Below are 19299 nucleotides of genomic sequence, written 5' to 3' on the forward strand. Positions count from 1 at the left end.
ACTCACTCATTCACTCACTCACTCTTTCACTCACTCACTCACTCACTCACTCACTCACTCACTCACTCACTCACTTCATCACTCACTACACTCACTCACTCACTCACTCACTCACTCACTCATCACTCACTTCACTCACTCACTTCACTCACTCACTCATCACTCACTCACTCACTCACTTCACTCACTCACTCACTCACTCACTTCATCACTCACTCACTCACTCACTCACTCACTCACTCACTCACTCACTCACTCACTCACTCACTCACACTCACTCACTCACTCACTCACTCACTCACTCACTCACTCACTCACTCACTCACTCACTCACTCACTCACTCACTCACTCAATCACTCACTCACTCACTCACTCACTCACTCACTCACTCACTCACTCACTCATTCACTCATTCACTCATTCACTCACTCACTCATTCACTCACTCACTCTTTCACTCACTCACTCACTCACTCACTCACTCATTCATTCATCAGTGCTGATGGTTTTCCTCTGATCCGCGGAAATCCGCGATTTTGGAGTCCAGAGGAGGAATTTCCTCCTTTTAAAAATTACATTTTCTCGAAACAATGTGCTAGCGATGAAAGAGTTGATGTGTGGTGGAACACACAGGTGCAGTTTCCCACTCTCCAGAAGTTAGCTAGAGTATCAATGATAGTCTATCATCTCAATTGCTCTAAAAGTGGGGTTTAGTGCAGTAAATATGGGGCTTAAAGGCAATCGTTCAACATTTTCCTACTTTTTCACTTTTTGTCACCATCAGCACTGATTCATTCATTCATTCATTCATTCATTCATTCATTCATTCATTCATTCATTCATTCATTTTATTGTTAGTTTTTCATCACTTCTAATCATTTGTCTATTCTTCCCTTCACAGGAGACTTCAATGTCCCATCAAGTCGTGAGGCTGTGGATAAAGATAGTTGCTGGAACCAGTGGCTGCGTGACCGGATACCAGCATTGTTTATCGAAGCTTGGGACAGCTTTCTGGTAACGCTATCGGCCATTTTAATCTACTTCATTAAAAATAGTACAGGTGGGAATATCCTGCCAATGAAATGTTCGTCACCAATATGATTATATAATGGTCACAAATCAGCTCAAATCAACTAACATTCTGAGCTTTGAGCTTTATATAGCGCAATATCCAATAAATGTGCTCAAAGCACTTTACAGGGGGTCCCTGGTCAACAGCAACATTTAACATGTAGGACGGGACATGCCGCCTGTTAGGCGATATTACAATTTTTCGGACAAAGACACCGCTGTTAACGGCCAGGTACTCATTTTACACCTGAGTACGGTGAGAGAATGTGAGTAAAGAGCCTTTTCCAAGGACTCAACTATGCGCCGAGTGCGAGGCTCGAACCCAGGACCTTCCGATCCGTAAGCAAGTGTCATACCACTAGACCACATAGCCGCACTTAGTCTTTTTCATTTTTTATTGTTGTGATATTGTCTTGAAATTTTCATGGCAACTATTTGAACAGAAATCAGGATTAACTTCTGCTTAATGGGCCTTATGCTCTGAACAACTACCGTAGCCTTAATCTTTCCATCCCAGCCATTTTCAGCACTTTTCCCAAAATTTCACACCCACCCAACATAAAAATAATTTTTTCTTACTCAAACAGAAAAGCAACAAATTCATTCTATTCATGATATAGATCCGCAAAAATGAACTCTACACACAGTGTCACGTTTTTATAGCTATAATAAAACATTTGTCTTTAAATTGTGGGATTTACAAAAGAAATCTGAATGATAAAAGTGCTGGTTGGATCGTAACGAATGTGACGATTTTCCTATGGTTGGTAAGGAGAGGGTTTAACAGACATAATGCTTATTTACTACCCTTTGGATAAAATTATGCATGTGTTAATACGCTTCAACAGTCGTAACGTCACTTCCCTCGTAATGATGCATGGTAACTTAGTAACTGGCTCTAAACAATCAGAACAATGACGGATGCCCTTATGAAATATTTCTCCGACGAGCATAGACACTTATCCAGAGGAGAAAAAAAAATTATAAATCTGATCATGTTTTGACTTTTACACATTCTGATCAAAAGACATATGAAAAGTTCTAGCCAGCAGGAAGAATAAAAAGTACCGATTTTCTTTGTTTAGAACCATGATGGCTGCCGTTGCTGGGCGACGTGACATCAGACTATTGAATCCAATTGCAACAAATATGCAATCACTGCTATCTAGGCAAATGGCTAAAAAAAAACCCCAACATCCACCATGATCAATATCAGTTCTTTTGTTTGTGAATGAAATTCACTTCTGATTGAGATAAGGCGTAACATGATAAAGAGTAACATTTTATACAATTGTGGAAGTTCCTGATTAGTATCCCTTACCATGCCTATCATCGTTGTCTTATCGTCGTCAGCATCACCACCATTGCCACCATCATTAATGTAATATCTATTTACTCTCCATCCTCAGACTCTACCAGATGTCACCCCTATGGATGCATTCATCCACTACCTCCAGTTCATCCCTTTAGAAGGAGAGGTCATGGGCTTCTTCACTCCCGTCACATCTCTCATCCGGTCACAGCTCATGGCCAAGGACTGCATGCCTGTCATAGGTCCTTCAGGAAACAAGGGTCAGGGTTCATTTTGCTACTTATTAGTTCCACTGCTTTCTCTACTTACAAAGCAAACATCTTGCCACACCCTCAAACCTGCTCGGGCCATAGTGGGCAGGGAGGTACATTCTGTGTCGTCTTTCCCCCGATATCTGTTTTCCAACATGCTTTCTGTCTGTGTCTTAGAATGAGATTACTTGGTTTTGTCCTACCGGATATCCTGGCTGAGAGGGAGACAGTCAAATGTCTAGTTAGTTTTGGGGGATGTTATTTTTTTCCTTGTAAATCATCTCTCTGTTATGCATTGTATTATGTTTTGTATACATATTATATATGATTTGTAAACATTTGAGTGTATTACTCTTAGTGGGGCGGGTGGTTGGATGGGAGCATCACCCTTGAATCATATACCTATGATGTTCGCATGGGTGTACGATCCGATAGTGATGTCGTTTCTTCTTCTCTTTACTAGCCTATCCTGCTTCTTTGGTTTGTGATTGTATTTTTGACAGGGGATATTTTTTTTTCTGTAAATCTTCTGTCTGTTTGTTCTTGGTTATTTATAATTTAGCTTATGATATCTTTAGGTTATGATTTTGATTTACATTTGTACTATTTTTGTTAGATTGCTTGTTTTTTTGTTTCAGCGGTCTCTCATATAACCTCAATTGTGTTGGAAGAGACCTAAAGCAACAAACAAACAAACAAAACTCTTAGTGGGGACATGCGTGCGTGTCTGGATGAGACTTTTAGGTGATCTCTAAGTACTTTGATAGTGTGCTCTTGGAATCTACATCTGTTTCCTATTTGAACCAAAACCCTTTTGTCTTCATTTTTCTTGGATGCTTTAATTGTAATTCTAGAACTTTTTCCTTTCCCATTTTCTCGCTTTTTACTGGCGCTGATATGACCTTAATGTGTTGCAAGCGCTGTAAAACCCTTAAAAACAAAACAAAAACACTATCCCATTGTCTTCCTTTTTTACTGGCGCTGATATGACCTTAATGTGTTGCAAGCGCTGTAAAACCCTTAAAAACAAAACAAAAACAAACCTGCTCGGACAAGCACAGCTGGGTTTGGTTGTTTACAAACAATAGAATGAATTCGAGGTCACTTTGCTCTTTCTTAATGTTTTTAAACTGTATTTTGGTGATTAGCTCTCGTTAAGATTCACTCAATCGGATTATAAATGTTAAAAGGTTACGCATAGTTTTTTTAAGTTGTAGGATTGATCAGATGGTCAAACGGGTGAGTATCTTACTTAAATGCATACCATCAATAGCACTGGCTTTGTAGTTCACTTAGTTAGTTTCACAATCACTGCTGTTGTTAATTGAATGATGTCTATTCAGACTGTTCGAATCAGGCTGAAGGGCATGGCTATTTTCCCTACCACTATGAGTCTATTCTTGTGTTCTAGAGTATCTATTCAGATATATATATATATATATATATATATATATATATATATATATATATATATATATATATATATATATATATATATGATGAAAACTTGCATTTTTCAATTTTATACAGATATTTTTGTCTTCAGATATCTTTTTTCCTTTAAAAATAATATACAGATTTTTTTCTTCTTCATTTCCACTCATATTTATCCACTAAATGTTCTCAAATTCTCAAATCGCTTTACAAGGGGTCCCTGGTCAACAGCAACATTTAACATGTAGGACGGGACATGATGCCTGTTCGGCGATATTACAATTTTTTGGACAAAGACAATGCTGTTAACGCCCAGGTACTCATTTTACACCTGAGTATGGTGAGAGAATGTGAGTAAAGAGCCTTTTCCAAGGACTCAACTATGCGCCGAGCGCGAGGCTCGAACCCAGGACCTTCCGCTCCAAAAGCGAGTGTCATACCACTAGACCACATAGCCGCATGAAAATCTTGTGCCTGTGATGTTTTTGTTAGCTGCACGTTTGAATATGGAGCTGCAGCATCAGTTTGTTTATCATGTCTAACAATATTATTGTTGGAAATATTTACAGATGATATAATGTGGAAGCCCCCATCCAAGACTGTGATGACCGACAGGTCGCTTGTTCGGGATATAATCAGTCCCCAACTTCTGCTTCACAATCTTGGCCTGTACTACCTCCATTGGGACGTGTTGGAGTCAGTGGACCATGGGACACTGCGGGCACTCGGGGTCCACATGATTGGCACAGACCACCTGTTACAGATTGGACAGGGAATCTGTGCAAACTGGGACTGTCAGGGAAATCCTGGTAAGGTTTGTGGGATGGGTTGGGAAGATAGGGAATCTGTGCCAACTGGAACTGCCAGGGAAATCCTGGTAAGGTTTGTGGGATGGATTGGGAAGATAGGGAATCTGTGCCAACTGGGACTGTCAGGGAAATCCTGGTAAGGTTTGTGGGATGGGTTGGGAAGACAGGGATTCTGTGCCAACTGGGACTGTCAGGGAAATCCTGGTAAGGTTTGTGGGATGGGTTGGGAAGATAGGGATTCTGTGCCAACTGGGACTGTCAGGGAAATCCTGGTAAGGTTTGTGGGATGGGTTGGGAAGATGGGGAATCTGTGCCAACTGGGACTGTCAGGGAAATCCTGGTAAGGTTTGTGGGATGGGTTGGGAAGATGGGGAATCTGTGCCAACTGGGACTGTCAGGGAAATCCTGGTAAGGTTTGTGGGATGGGTTGGGAAGATAGGGAATCTGTGCCAACTGGGACTGTCAGGGAAATCCTGGTATGGTTTGTGGGATGGGTTGGGAAGATAGGGAATCTGTGCCAACTGGGACTGTCAGGGAAATCCTGGTAAGGTTTGTGGGATGGGTTGGGAAGATAGTGGTAGTAGCGACAGTAATGATGATGATAATGATGATGATAATCATTTGAAAATTACAAGATAGCATTCGTGACGTCATAAATGAGGTTAAAAATATAAACGACTACAACAAATTATTGCGATCTATTATTGACCGTGAGGCACCGCCACAATGTCGGGTCGTATCGAATCGACCACACTCGCGATGGTTCAATTCCGAGATAAAGGAATTAAAGAGAAAAAGAGACAGGCTGAAAGGAAATGGCGAAAGAGTGGCCTAACGGTATTTAAAGATATCTACAAAGCAGCTAAGTCGGCTCTTTATAACGCCATCACATGCGCAAAAAAGGCCCACTACAACGAAAAATTTCAAAGCATTACATCTTGCAAAGAACTGTTTTCCACCGCAAACGACCTTCTTGGCAGTAAGAAATCCACACCCCTTCCATCGTCTAGAAATAACACCGAACTAGCTCAAAATTTTGCCAACTATTTCCACGACAAGATAAAATCCATTAGGGAAAACTTAGACAATACATCATCATCATCGTCACCGAGCTTTGGACCATTCCATGGAACGCCACTACATGTTTTCGATCCAGCCACTGAAGATGAAGTGAAGTCAGCCATTTTAGATAGCCCATCAAAATATTGTGACTTATTAGACCCCATCCCAACTAGTATTCTTAAGACTTGTATTGAAGAACTGTTACCAACAATAACTGAACTTATAAATAATTCGTTTGTCTCAGGTAGTGTCCCCGACTCGTTTAAACGTGCCATTGTTAAACCACTATTAAAGAAGTCCGATCTAAATGTAAACGAACTGAAAAATTACAGACCTGTCTCCAACCTTCCATATCTATCCAAAGTGCTTGAACGCATTGTGTTAAAAAGACTTTTGTATCATATCCATCTAAATAATTTAAGTGAAATTTTCCAATCTGCCTATAAATCACATCATAGCACTGAAACTGCCCTTTTAAAAGTATGCACTGATATTCTTAATAGTATTGACAAAAATCATGTCTGTTTATTGACTATGTTGGACCTTTCGGCTGCATTTGACACCATTGATCACGAGATACTTATTAAACGATTAGAAATTACTTTTGGAATTAGAGACACTGCGCTTAGTTGGTTTAAATCATACCTAACATCAAGATCTCAGTCGGTTCTGATCGATGGCGCAGTATCAGAAACATTTCCTCTAAATTACGGCGTTCCGCAGGGGTCTGTCCTTGGTCCTGTTATTTTTACTCTTTATACTCAACCTCTTTCGGATATTTTTGTTAAAAATAAATTAATGTATCATTTCTATGCTGATGACACTCAGATCTATGTAAGCGATATCCCTAGTAATATCCCATCATTAATTACCCGTGTTGAAGACTGTATTAGAGATGTTAAATGCTGGATGGAAATTAACAAGTTAAAGCTGAATAATGAAAAGACAGAGGTGATGGTGTGTGGTAGAAAAAGTGTTTTGAAAGATGATTTTCTGAAGTTTACTCTAAATATAAATGGGTGCACAATTAACCTCTCAACGTGTGTGAAAAACCTCGGGGTAATGCTAGATCAACATATGACTATGCAGGCACAGTTTGATTCTCTATGTAGAAGTTTGACAATAGGCTTAAAAAGAATTGCTTCAGTTAGACCTTTCCTAACAAGAGAAGTAACATGCAAACTAATAACATCTTTCATACTATCTAAAATAGATTACTGTAATTCGTTAATCTCGAATGTAAGCAACGATAAAATATCACGCCTTCAAAGTATCCAGAATGCGGCTGCTAAATTGATTTTAAGAAAGAAGATAACATCCTACTCGTTGCCACTTTTGTATGAGCTGCATTGGTTACCAGTTAATGTGAGAATCGAATTCAAACTAGCAGTATTGTGCTATAAGTGCCTTAATGATCAAGCACCATTGTATATTACTGAATTTTTAGAAACTTATAAGCCAACGAGGAGTCTACGTTCTGCACTAGATTCTACAAAATTAATTGTTACAAATAAATATAAATATAAATTTTACGGCGGCAGATCGTTCAGTCACGTCGGACCTTCCATCTGGAACTCTCTTCCTAAAAGAATAAGAGAAGCGCAGTCCTTATCAATATTTAAATCAAAGTTAAAACACCATCTCTTTGTTAAAACACATCTTGATTAATGCATCTTTGTAATTTGACCCCAATATGAATGTTAATTTAGTTTATGTTATTATATCATTATTTTATATTATTCCGTATTTGACATAGCATGTGGATGTATTATAACATATCTTGTATTAATGACTTTATGTTTAGTTATTACATTGTTGTATAATGATAATATTATGTTGATGTAGTTTGTATAATGTTTCATTTGTATAATAATGTCACTGTATTATTGTTTCGCGCATTGAGCATCACCCAGTGATGAAAATGCGCGTTATAAATGTCATGTATTATTATTATTATTATAATAATAATGATGGTGATGCTAATAGCGATAATGAGCATTCGTGAAAAAGAATCTTTGTCCATTTTTAAACATTCGCTTAAAACATATCTGTTTCGTCTTTAGTAGATGGTATGAGAAGCAACATAGGTCTGTCTGGTTTCTGTTGTGTGTTGCGTGTGTGTGTGTGTGTGTAGGCTTGTGTGTGTGAATGAGTATGTTTCAGCCAACGTAATTTGTAATTTAAGCGCTTAGAGTAGGGTGTCTCAGAGTTATAGCACTATATAAGTTTTCAGCATTATTATTATTATTATGATGGTAATGGTGATGATGATGATGATGGTGGTGGCAATGACGGTAATGAGACGATAATGATGATGATGATGATGATGATGATGGTGATGATGATGATGATGATGATGATGATGGTGATGATGATGACGGTGATGATGATTTTTATAAAATTGCTCTTTGATATCCCACAGGCCAAGTGAATGAGCTAGCAAAATGGTTAGCCTGTGTTTACTGTAGCCTGGATTCATTCAAAGAGAATACTGAAATTTTCCACAGACTCGCCAACATGAGGTAGGAGGTTATAAAAATTAAAATTGAGCTTTATATAGCGCAATATCCACTAAATGTGCTCAAAGCGCTTTACAAGGGGTCCCTGGTCAACAGCAACATTTGACATGAAGGACGGGACATGATGACGCCTGTTTAGGCGATATTACAATTTTTCAAAGACAACGCTGTTAACGGCCAGGTACTCATTTTACACCTGAGTATGGTGAGAGAATGTGAGTAAAGAGCCTTTTACAAGGACTCAACTATGCGTCGAGAGAGGCTCGAACCCAGGATCTTCCGATCCAAAAGAGAGTGTCATACCACTAGACCACATAGCCGCACAAATACTACTCTGGGCAGTTGTTGGTGAAAAAAATATAAGATGCTGAATTTATGGCAGTTTCTCATCCAAGTATTCATAGAATTGTTTTGCAAGACCTACTATGTAAATAAATAAGAAAATAAATTATAATGAAAAAATAGAACAGTCGGTTCAATCTAACATACATAGGCATGAACGTTTCGGGTTGGAACCCTTTGTCAACAAACCACGATGAAAAAGATGATAAGGACAAAGATTATTGAAGATCTATTCTATTTTTTTCATTATTATTTTCTTCTATGATCTTCAAGCAGCAGCTTTTTGTATTTTAAAAAAAATGGAGCTTTTGAGCTTTTATATAGCGCGATATCCACTAAACGTGCTCAAAGCGCTTTACAGGGGGTCCCTGGCCAACAGCAACACTTAACATGTAGGACAAGACATGATGCCTGTTAGACGATATTACAATTTTTTTCTGACCGAGACAACGCTGTTGACGGGCAGGTACTCATTTTACACCTGAGTACAGTGAGATAATGTGAGTAAAGAGCCTTTTCCAAGGACTCAACTATGCACCGAGAGAGGCTCGAACCCAGGATCTTTGATCCGAAAGCGAGTGTCATACCACTAGACCACATAGCCGCACAAGATCTATATATAGGCGATTGCAGTTCTGTTTCATGTGGAATCAAAATCTACCATGAAACTCCCTGGGGTACAAAATTAATTTTTCATTTGACCAAAAAAAACCAACGTATTCCACAAATATTGGAAGATTAAAATAAATGACTGACTATCAAATACTCTAAAAATCTCAAACCTTCAAAGGAGAAGTGATGTTCTGAAATTATGTGAAATTATAGGCAACGATATGCTTTATAGAAAATATACAAAAAACAAGAACTTCGAATCTTTAATCGTCATATAAAGACCAAAGGTCTATAAAAAAACCTTTTGTTTCTTGATTATAAAATAGTGCTGATGGTTTTCCTCATTCCGCGGAAATCCGCGATTTTGGAGTCCAGAGGAGGAATTTCCTCCTTATAAAAATTACATTTTCTCGAAACAATGTGCTAGCAATGAGAGAGTTGATGTGTGGTGGAACACACAAGTGCAGTTTCCCACTCTCCAGAAGTTAGCTAGAGTATCAATGATAGTCTATCATCTCAATTGTTCTAAAAGTGGGGTTTAGTGCAGTAAAAATGGGGCTTAAAGGCAATCGTTCAACATTTTCCTACTTTTTCACTTTTTGTCACCATCAGCACTGATTTAGGACGGGACATGACGCCTGTTAGGCGATATTATAATTTTTTTTCGGACAGAGACAACACTGTTAACAGTCAGGTACGCATTTTACACCTGAGTACGGTGCAAAAATGTGAGTAAAGAGCCTTCTCCAAGGACTCAACTATGCACCGAGCGAGGCTCGAACCCACCATCAGCACTGATAAAAATAGATGGAAGTCTGAAATTGACTGTAGAATTAGTCGTTTTCAGGAACTTTAAAAAGATCAGACTACGTGATAGAGGAGGTAATTTATCTCTGCATTTATTGTCTTTCTTTTGACCAGACTTATTCCCCTTAGTGATGGCAGCCTGGTGTCTACAGAAGATACAACCGTTTTCTTGTTGACCGGTGACAACAAGCAAGATGGTCCAAGTACGACCAACAGCAAGTCCAGGAAGGCGAGACAAGCCTATGGTAAGCATAGAGATGACTTATATTCCCAGCTTGAAATTCTTTGTTTTGTTTGTTTTTAAGGGTTTTACAGCGCCAGTAAAAAAGGAAGAAAATGGGATAATAAAAAGTTCTAGAATTACAATTAAAGCAGCCAAGAAAAAGTAAGACATAGGGGAACTGGGAACAAATTGGGATCAGATGTAGATTCCAAGAGCATACCACCAATGTACTTAGTTTGAGATCACCTATAAGTCTCATCCGGACACAAGCACAAAATCCAACAAAGAGGAATACACTCAAATGCTTACATTATAAATTCAAAATAACAAATATAATAATACATAACAGAGAGATGATTTACAAGGAGAAAAATATCATCTCTCAAAACAATAACGATGCATTTGACTGTTTCCCTCCCAGCTAGGACTCCGGCCAGGGCCAGGTCAAAACCAAGTAATCTCTTCCAAGATGAAGACAGAAAGCATGTTGGAAAACAGATATAAGGGGATAGAAGACACAGTATGTACCCCCCTGCTCACTATGGGAGGTCAGGAACCCCACCCAGTGAAATTCTTTGAAGGGCCGGATAGTTCTGCTACTAAGTTGTCCTTCAGAGCCTTTCGGCCCGTAGGGCCGGAGTTTATCCTGGTTTCTATAGCATGAAACAGACAATAGCGATTTCTTGCTACCTTTTGGACAGAACGCTTGTCTATAGCAAAGTACTTTCTGCCAGATCTATCAGACCCAGCTACCAAATCACTACCGGGTGGATTGATCTTGGCCCCTTTGCATGTGAAGCGAATGCTCTACCAACTGAGTTATCATCTTTTGATGATATGGTTATTAAAAGGGATATATTTAAATTCTTGAAACCAAAAAAAAAAAAAAAAAAAAAAGGGAAAATGGAGCTTTTATATAGCGCAATATCCACTAAATGTGCTCAAAGCGCTTTACAAGGGGTCCCTGGTCAACAGCAACATTTAACATGTAGGACGGGACATGACTAAATTCTAAGTTCTAAATTCTAAATTCTAACTAAATTCTGTCAAAGTCATACTTGTTGACAAAGACCGTTGAAACTCATCCTCAGATCCCCTTCAAGCTCTGAGGAAAGATGTGAACATAATCCATCCAAAACTGACGGCAACACCCGACTCCGAGGTCAACTCCCAAGTCTTAAAATTGCTGAGTCGAATGGACATAAAGGAAATGACCCCTCATGACCTTTTGCACAGCCACGTCCTTCCAATCTTGAAATCAGATACGTGGAAGGTGAGAAATTAAGTTTAGTAGAATTTGCAATAGAAATTTATATTTGAAAATAATTATCTTATTTATTTAATCTTAATTATTATATGATGATGATGTTGTTGATGACGGTTTGTTTGTTTATTTGTTTGTTTGTTTATTTGTTTTTTGTCTTTTCTATGACTACTATATTACTAGTGTGCATTTGTGTAAGTGTGTCTATGTCAAAATTATATTGTTTTAAATGTGTAACCAAATGACAAATTGCCACTTTTTTTAGGACAATAAAGATATATTATTATTATTATTATTATATTATTATTATTATTATTATTATTATTATTATTATTATTATTATTATTATTATTATTATCTATAGAAGGAATGAAATTGACGTCAATCAGCTCCTTGTTATTATTTTTAGACAGCCATTTTAATGATTAGTTCTTTTTTAATTCTATCAATCAGACTATAAATATGTTTGGTCACATATAGTTTTGTGTGTTGGTACATTATAAAAAAAAATTGAGCTTTATATAGCGCAATATCCACTAAATGTGCTCAAAGCGCTTTATAGGGGTCCCTGGTCAACAGCAACATATAACATTTAGGACGGGACATGACGCCTGTTAGGCGATATTACAATTTTCGGACAAAGACAACGCTATTAACGGCCAGGTACTCATTTTGCCCCTGAGTACGGTGAGAGAATGTGAGTAAAGAGCCTTTTCCAAGGACTCAACTATACGCCGAGTGCAAGGCTTGAACCCAGGACCTTCCAATCCGAAAGCGAGTGTCATACCACTAGACCACATAGCCGCACACGTTATATCCGTCTGGCGGACGTTGTGAGTATTTTAACTTAACTCTTTCAGCGCCATTGGCCGCACTCTGCGGCTAGAGCAGAATCTGTTCTACTGGCAAATTGATAAATTGAAATTTCTTTCATCAGAACATTCAATTGGCCCTAGGGGGGTATTTTAATTGAGCTTTTGGGCCGAATTGGAATGTCGCTTTGTCTTAATTTGTCATTCTCATACTGCCTCTATCAGGTGTCAGCCATTTTATGATGGAAATGCGAATATTAATACAGCCTCAGCACTGAAAGGGTTAATGCATAGCATCAATAATACTCAATGCCTTCATAGGGGTGTTTTAAAAATTATACTTTCTTTTCATGATTGTCTTGATTTAAAAAAAAAAGGTTTCTTTTTTCATTATGCGCGACTATGTGGTCTAGTGGTATGACACTCGCTTTTGATTCGGAAGGTCCTTGGTTCGAGCCTCGCGTTCGACGCATAGTTGAGTCCTTGGAAAAGGCTCTTTACTCACATTCTCTCACCGTACTCAGGTGTAAAATGAGTACCTGGTCGTTAACAGCGTTGTCTTTGTCTGAAAAATTGTAATATCGCCTAACAGGCATTATGTCCCGTCCTACATGTTAAATGTTGCTGTTGACCACCAGGGACCCCTTGTAAAGCGCTTTGAGCACATTTAGTGGATGTTGCGCTATATAAAGCTCAATTATTAATTATTATTATTATTATATGCACCAAGTATGATCGATTGCATAAATTACAGATGAAGATGGCTTCCTCGAATCAGATGATGATAAAATTATTCATAGTTTTGATTATCTTATGTCATCAGCAGCATTGTGCATCTGTTCGTAACAAGAGTTATTTTTTCATTGGTCAGGAGAAGAGTGAGGAGGTTTTGGTCAGTTACATTGTATGTGCCAAACAAGTCTTGTATGACTGTGGGGAAGAGATAACTCCCCTGAAGGAGGTTGCTAAAGTGGTCACCAATCAGGGGGTCAAGCAGCCTCACGTGGACAACGTCCATTTCCCTGTGGTCTATGGTAACGACATTGACTTGGTCAAGAATTTTCCTTGTGAGTATTTCTACATTGGTGGGAATTTTTTTGCTATTTACAGATTAGCATTTCACTGATGTTTTTAGAAAAATCCGAACAAAAAGTTATTTAATCAAAATTTTAGATTTGAAAGTATTGAAAAAAACAAACAAAAAACAAAAACAAAAACAAAACAAACAAAATCAATAACATGGAAATGTTGTGTACTAATGTGCTTATCTTCATTAAAAAAATAATAAATAAAAGAAGTATTTTGACCCTTTGACATCACTATTTTGTATATTTTGTATTTTAATATAGTCTCTCAGAGCCCGAAAGGTTAACGGAGAATTTAATTTATCCTTGATTCTGTCGTGCTATGTAGACAAGTAACGATTTCATACTACGGTTTTTATAGAGGACAGTAGTCTTTCACTTTCCACAAGATCTAATATTATACTATACTCAACTACTCAATTACTGCCAGATGGACAATAAGAGGGGGCTAAAAAACATGTCCACTGGACTGAGGCAAATGCTCCAACAACTGAGTCAACAACATAACCCGCTTGAATTTGGATTACACAGATATTATAAGGCCATTTTATTTTTTCACTTCACAATCCCATGGGTGCAAGAGTGCCGGCCACAGCCGGCCGATTGGATTACCGAATAAAAAGTCGCCAGCTTTTTGCGATTTGGATTTTTTTTTTGGGGTTTTTTTTTTTTTTTTTTTTTAGTTTAGGTCCCAACGATTGGGTCGGGTACGTCCATATGACTAAGCGAAACTTTTGAATCACGATGCTACTGTGACTCGGAAGTGATAGTTATATTATTAAATTTGAATCTTGCAGGCTTTTTCAGATTATATGTTTGGTCATAAGTAGACTTGCAGGCTTTTTGAGGTCCAGTTGCTTGCACCCATGCAATCCGTCCTTTCTGTATCTGCATTCTCCCCCCCCCCCCCCTTATCTCCCCTTTTCCCTATTCAGCCTTGTCATGGACATTGTTGAGTCCTGCCTACCTGCCTCCCAACCCAACGCAGATGGAACAAGATTCCTGGCATAAATTCTTCTTCCTGCTCGGAGTCCGGGATTTTCTATGCGTGAACAAAATTGATGTTCCTTTGGACCACAACAGTCTGGTAATAATAAAATAATAAATAATAATAATAATAATAATAATAATAATAATAATAATAATAATAATAATATAATAATAGTAATGATAATAATAATAATAATAATAATAATAATAATAATAATAATAATAATAATAATAATAATAATAATAATAATAATCATAATGATAATAATAATAATAATAATAATAGTAATAATAATAATAATAATAATAATATAATAATAATAATAATAATAATAATAATAATAATAATAATAATAATAATAATAATAATAATAATAATAATAATATAATAATATAATATAATAATAATAATAATAATAATAATAATAATAATAATAATAATAATAATAATAATAATAATAATAATAATAATAATGATCATAAAATTAAAATGGCGAGCATGCATTTGAATATTCAGCACCCCTTATCTGGAATTCTTCTCCAAGATATATCAGACAGTAATGATGCAGAATTCTTTGAAAAACATCTTAAAACGTTTCTTTTTACTATGTAACTCTATAGAATTATATTGCTTTGTTTCATACTGCATGTCTGAGTGGTTGTATGTTTGAGTGAAAATAATAATAATAATAATAATAATAATAATAATAATAATAATAATAATAATAATAATAATAATAATAATAATAATAATAATAATAATAATAATAATAATAATAATAATAATAATAATAATAATATATAATAATAATATATAATAATAATAATAATAATAATAATAATAATAATAATAATAATAATAATACAAGTTTTCTGGCCAAATTTTTTAATTTGTGTCTTTCCGGAGTATGGCAGTTTATTGTTAAAATGATTTTTGGTTGTTATTTGCTGGCTTTTTACCATCTCTCACGATCCAGCTTAAAACTTAAACATTTGGATTTTTAAATTCATTATCCATAAGTTCATTTATTTATCCATTTCTTACCTTTTCAGCTAAATTCTCCTTGGGCACAATACAAAGATTTGTGGCAGAATCTACCGGAGGAGTTCGTCATCGAAGACTTTGCGTGCGAAGAATTTCTGTCTTTAGTTGGAGAGGGCGATGTACGCTTTGAAAGGATGTGTTGCTTGTATGAGTTATTGGACAAAGCATGGGATGACTCTTACAGGAAATATATGATAACCAAGGTCAAGACTACAGCAGGGGAAATGTTGAAAGACAACATTGAGGTAAGGTTTGGTCCCTTTCGCAGGCCATGATATTTATATTTAAAGTCATCATCATCATCATCCATCATCATCATCATCATCATCATCATCATCATCATCATTCACTCACCTTCTCACTCTATCCCATGACCGGTTGGTCGTCGGGGGAACTCTCGGGATGCAGACTTCACGATTCGACGCCACTCATCACGGTCTTGGGCCTTCCTCATTAGATTGTTCCACGTCAATCCTGTCCAATCTTTAATGTTATCCTGCCACACTTTCCTCTGTCTTCCTTTTTTTCCGCAGCCTTCTACTGTGCCCTGCAATATTGTCTTGCATAAGCTTTCGTGTCTTACGAGGTGACCAAACCAAGACAATTCCCTTCTCTTTACCATTGCAAGTAGTGGTTCTTGCCTTCCTGCCAGTTCTTTTACTTCGTCCAGAACACTTACATCATCATCATAATCATCGTCATCATCAGCACCATCATCATTGTTGTCATACAAATTTGAAAGCAGCATCCTTACGAAGTGACTGTTGAATTTATAGTCACTGACTGTACTCTCAATTAATCAATGTCTTTGTTATTATTCTCACTTTTCCCTCTCTCTACTTTCTGTCAATCCCCTAAAGACTTCATTCTCCATCCATCTGAAAAAACGACCGTGGGTTCCAGCCACCTGGCTTATCATCACAACAGACACCAAGCGGGAGAGAGACCGTGGGTTGGTGCATCCAGCTACACTCTACTGTACCAACAACGAGACCGAGAGGCTACTGGCTCACACTGCCAAGTACCTTGCCGTCAAAACACCAAGCAAAAGTTCTTTCACTCCATTCTTAAAGGTCAGTTTTCCATTTCTTTTCATTCTTTTATTGATTTCTGGTTTTAATTTTTTTTGAAATATTCCTCTCTTTCCCGAGAATGATTACTCTAAATTGATTTTGCCATATTTATTTACTTGTTTTTCTCCCTTTGTTTCCTTACTGTAGGGTGAATGTGATTTCAGATGAAAGACATGAATTGTATGTTTTTATTTTTTTTGATTTGCACAGTTGAAATGAAATGATGAAAAATAAATAATAAAAGTGAAAGAGAAAAAAAAAAGAATATTGAATATGCTTACACATCTGTGCTGTCTTATTTGGTGTGTTGTGTCTAGCTAACATGCCTTGTTAGTTTTGATATAAATTGGCATATTTTTTCTCCAATTATGTATTATGAGCTGCAAAATTAAAACTTTGATAATTATATGTTGACCCATCTTCTCATGGGGGTTCTTAGTAAGAAAGGAGAAAATTGGACTTGAAAGAAAGCCTTGAAATAAACATTTTATGATTTCATATTTTTATCATCAAATTATGCACACACTTCTTTATTTGATCTAGAAATGTTTGATATCAATATAATAAGTTGCAGTGCTATAGCTTCTTTTTATGTTTTAGTTTTTAAGCAAAACTCTAGACTTGATATTCTCTGATTAGTAGAGTTGTTTCACAAATTTGAAATGGATGTAAAATACAATGTTATAAATTCGAAAGCAACCAATAATTCTAGTTTCTATTATCAGTCTCTGGGTGGGGTTCCTGACCTCCCATAGTGGGCGGGGGGGGGGGGGGGGTACATACTGTGTCTTCTATCCCCTTATATCTGTTTTCCAACATGCTTTCTGTCTTTGTCTTGGAATGAGATTACTTGGTTTTTTCCTGGTCCTGGCCAGATGCCCTGGCTGAGAGGGAAACAGTCGAATGTATAGTTAGTTTTGGGAGATGATATTTTTTTCATTGTAAATCATCTCTCTGTTATGCACTGTATTATGCTTTCTTTTTATTATATATGATTTGTAAAACATTTGAGTGTGTTCCTCTTAGCGGGGACCTGTGCTTGTGTCTGGATGAGACTTTTAGTGGTCTCAAACTAAGTACTTTGATAGAGTGCTTTTGGAATCTACACCTGTTTATTATTCGAACCAATTCCCCTTTGTCTTCCCGTTTCTTGGATGCTTTATTGTAATTCTAGAACTTTTTACTATCCCATTTTCTTCCTTTTTACTGGCGCTGATATGACCTTAATGTGTTGCAAGCGCCGTAAAACCCTTAAAAACAAACAAACAAAACATATTATCGGTCTAAATATTGAATAACTTGCCCAGCTGTACACGTTGTAGCAACAACAAGAAACAGTATGGTCATCTAGTTTTGGAATAAATGAGAATACAGAATATTAATTACTTTTTTTTCCTTCAAAGACTTGCTACGGATTTGTCCTTATCATGGAAAGACATAGAATTTGATAATTTCAAAATTAGATTTTTTTTTTATTCATTTACCACAGATTAAAAAGTTCTGTCCACATTAAAAGATTGGAAAATAGAGAAATTGATTTATGTTTCCCTAAAATCAGATTTTTAAAAATTATTTCATCTACTTACTACAGATCAAAAGTTCTGTTCAGAAAGAGGCTGTTAAGGAGGCTCTTATTTCTTGGGGTCAAAGAGCAGAGGGTAAAGTTGACACACCAACTGTGTTCTCAACAACTGTTGATCACATCTTGGCTGTGAGTTGCAACCTTTTGTTTTACTGTGTTAATGATATGTGTTGAATAATAACTTTTGATTTTTCCTTTCCAAAGTCTCCCATTCAAAAGTGTATTATATTTTTATTCTATTTTTTTTTCTTCCATAAACAATGTTGGTATTGTTTTTGGTTGAAAAAAGGTTTTGAGCCTAAACCATTCAGTGTTTGGTATTTTTTTCTTTTTTCTTTTTAGAAGCTATTATATTCAGTTTTGTTTATTACCTCTTGCAGTTCATAGTTTAGTGGTGGTCCAGTGGTATGACACTCGTTTTCGGATTGGAAGGTCTTGGGTTCGAGCTTCGCGCTCGGCGCATAGTTGAGTCCTTGGAAAAGGCTCTTTACTCACATTCTCTCACCGTACTCAGGTGTAAAATGAATACCTGGCCGTTAACAGCGTTGTCTTTGTCTGAAAAAATTGTAATATCGCCTAACAGGCGTTAAGTCTCGTCCTACATGTTAAATGTTGTTGTTGACCAGGGACCCCTGTAAAGCGCTTTGAGCACATTTAGTCGATATTGCGCTCTATAAAGCTCAATTTATTTAATTTAATTTATATTTGTGTAGGGTATGGAGGGAGTGGTAGTACCTTTCGGTGAGAGACAGTCGCATCTTCGGATGGTCAGGATCCACTGGTCCACACCTGCATATCTAGCTCATGTCTGGCTCCTAGAAGCTGTAGTGCACGCAGCGGCCACACCCCGGGACCGGGTCTCGACTGACCTGCGAAACGACTTTGAGTGACTCGCGTAGTAGGGTAGAATAGGTAATGTCTCACCTTCTAGTGCACAAAGTCTGGATATGGTTAGGTAAAAGTAGGCGTAGACAGCAAGTCTGTGGTAGACAAAGAGGCGCGTCTG

At 37.0% G+C, this 19299-nt stretch overlaps 1 protein-coding gene across 1 annotated transcript in view; it reads left to right on the forward strand.

The window, feature by feature from the left end:
- The window catches only part of LOC144977643 (uncharacterized), a 72414-nt gene that overhangs the window by 17043 nt on the left and 36072 nt on the right, over positions 1–19299 (forward strand). The window contains exons 14-24 of the mRNA XM_078923059.1: positions 902–1014; positions 2481–2643; positions 4638–4877; positions 8362–8461; positions 10334–10464; positions 11534–11715; positions 13390–13585; positions 14539–14690; positions 15647–15883; positions 16499–16711; positions 18303–18422. Of these exons, the coding sequence (XP_078779185.1) occupies positions 902–1014; positions 2481–2643; positions 4638–4877; positions 8362–8461; positions 10334–10464; positions 11534–11715; positions 13390–13585; positions 14539–14690; positions 15647–15883; positions 16499–16711; positions 18303–18422 (1847 nt within the window). The remainder of the gene's footprint in view (positions 1–901; positions 1015–2480; positions 2644–4637; positions 4878–8361; positions 8462–10333; positions 10465–11533; positions 11716–13389; positions 13586–14538; positions 14691–15646; positions 15884–16498; positions 16712–18302; positions 18423–19299) is intronic.

Source organism: Berghia stephanieae, chromosome 7, assembly GCF_034508935.2.
Source record: "Berghia stephanieae isolate SIO BIC M18660-M18661 chromosome 7, UCSD_Bste_1.3, whole genome shotgun sequence".
In the NCBI taxonomy this organism is placed as follows: Eukaryota; Metazoa; Mollusca; class Gastropoda; order Nudibranchia; family Aeolidiidae; genus Berghia; species Berghia stephanieae.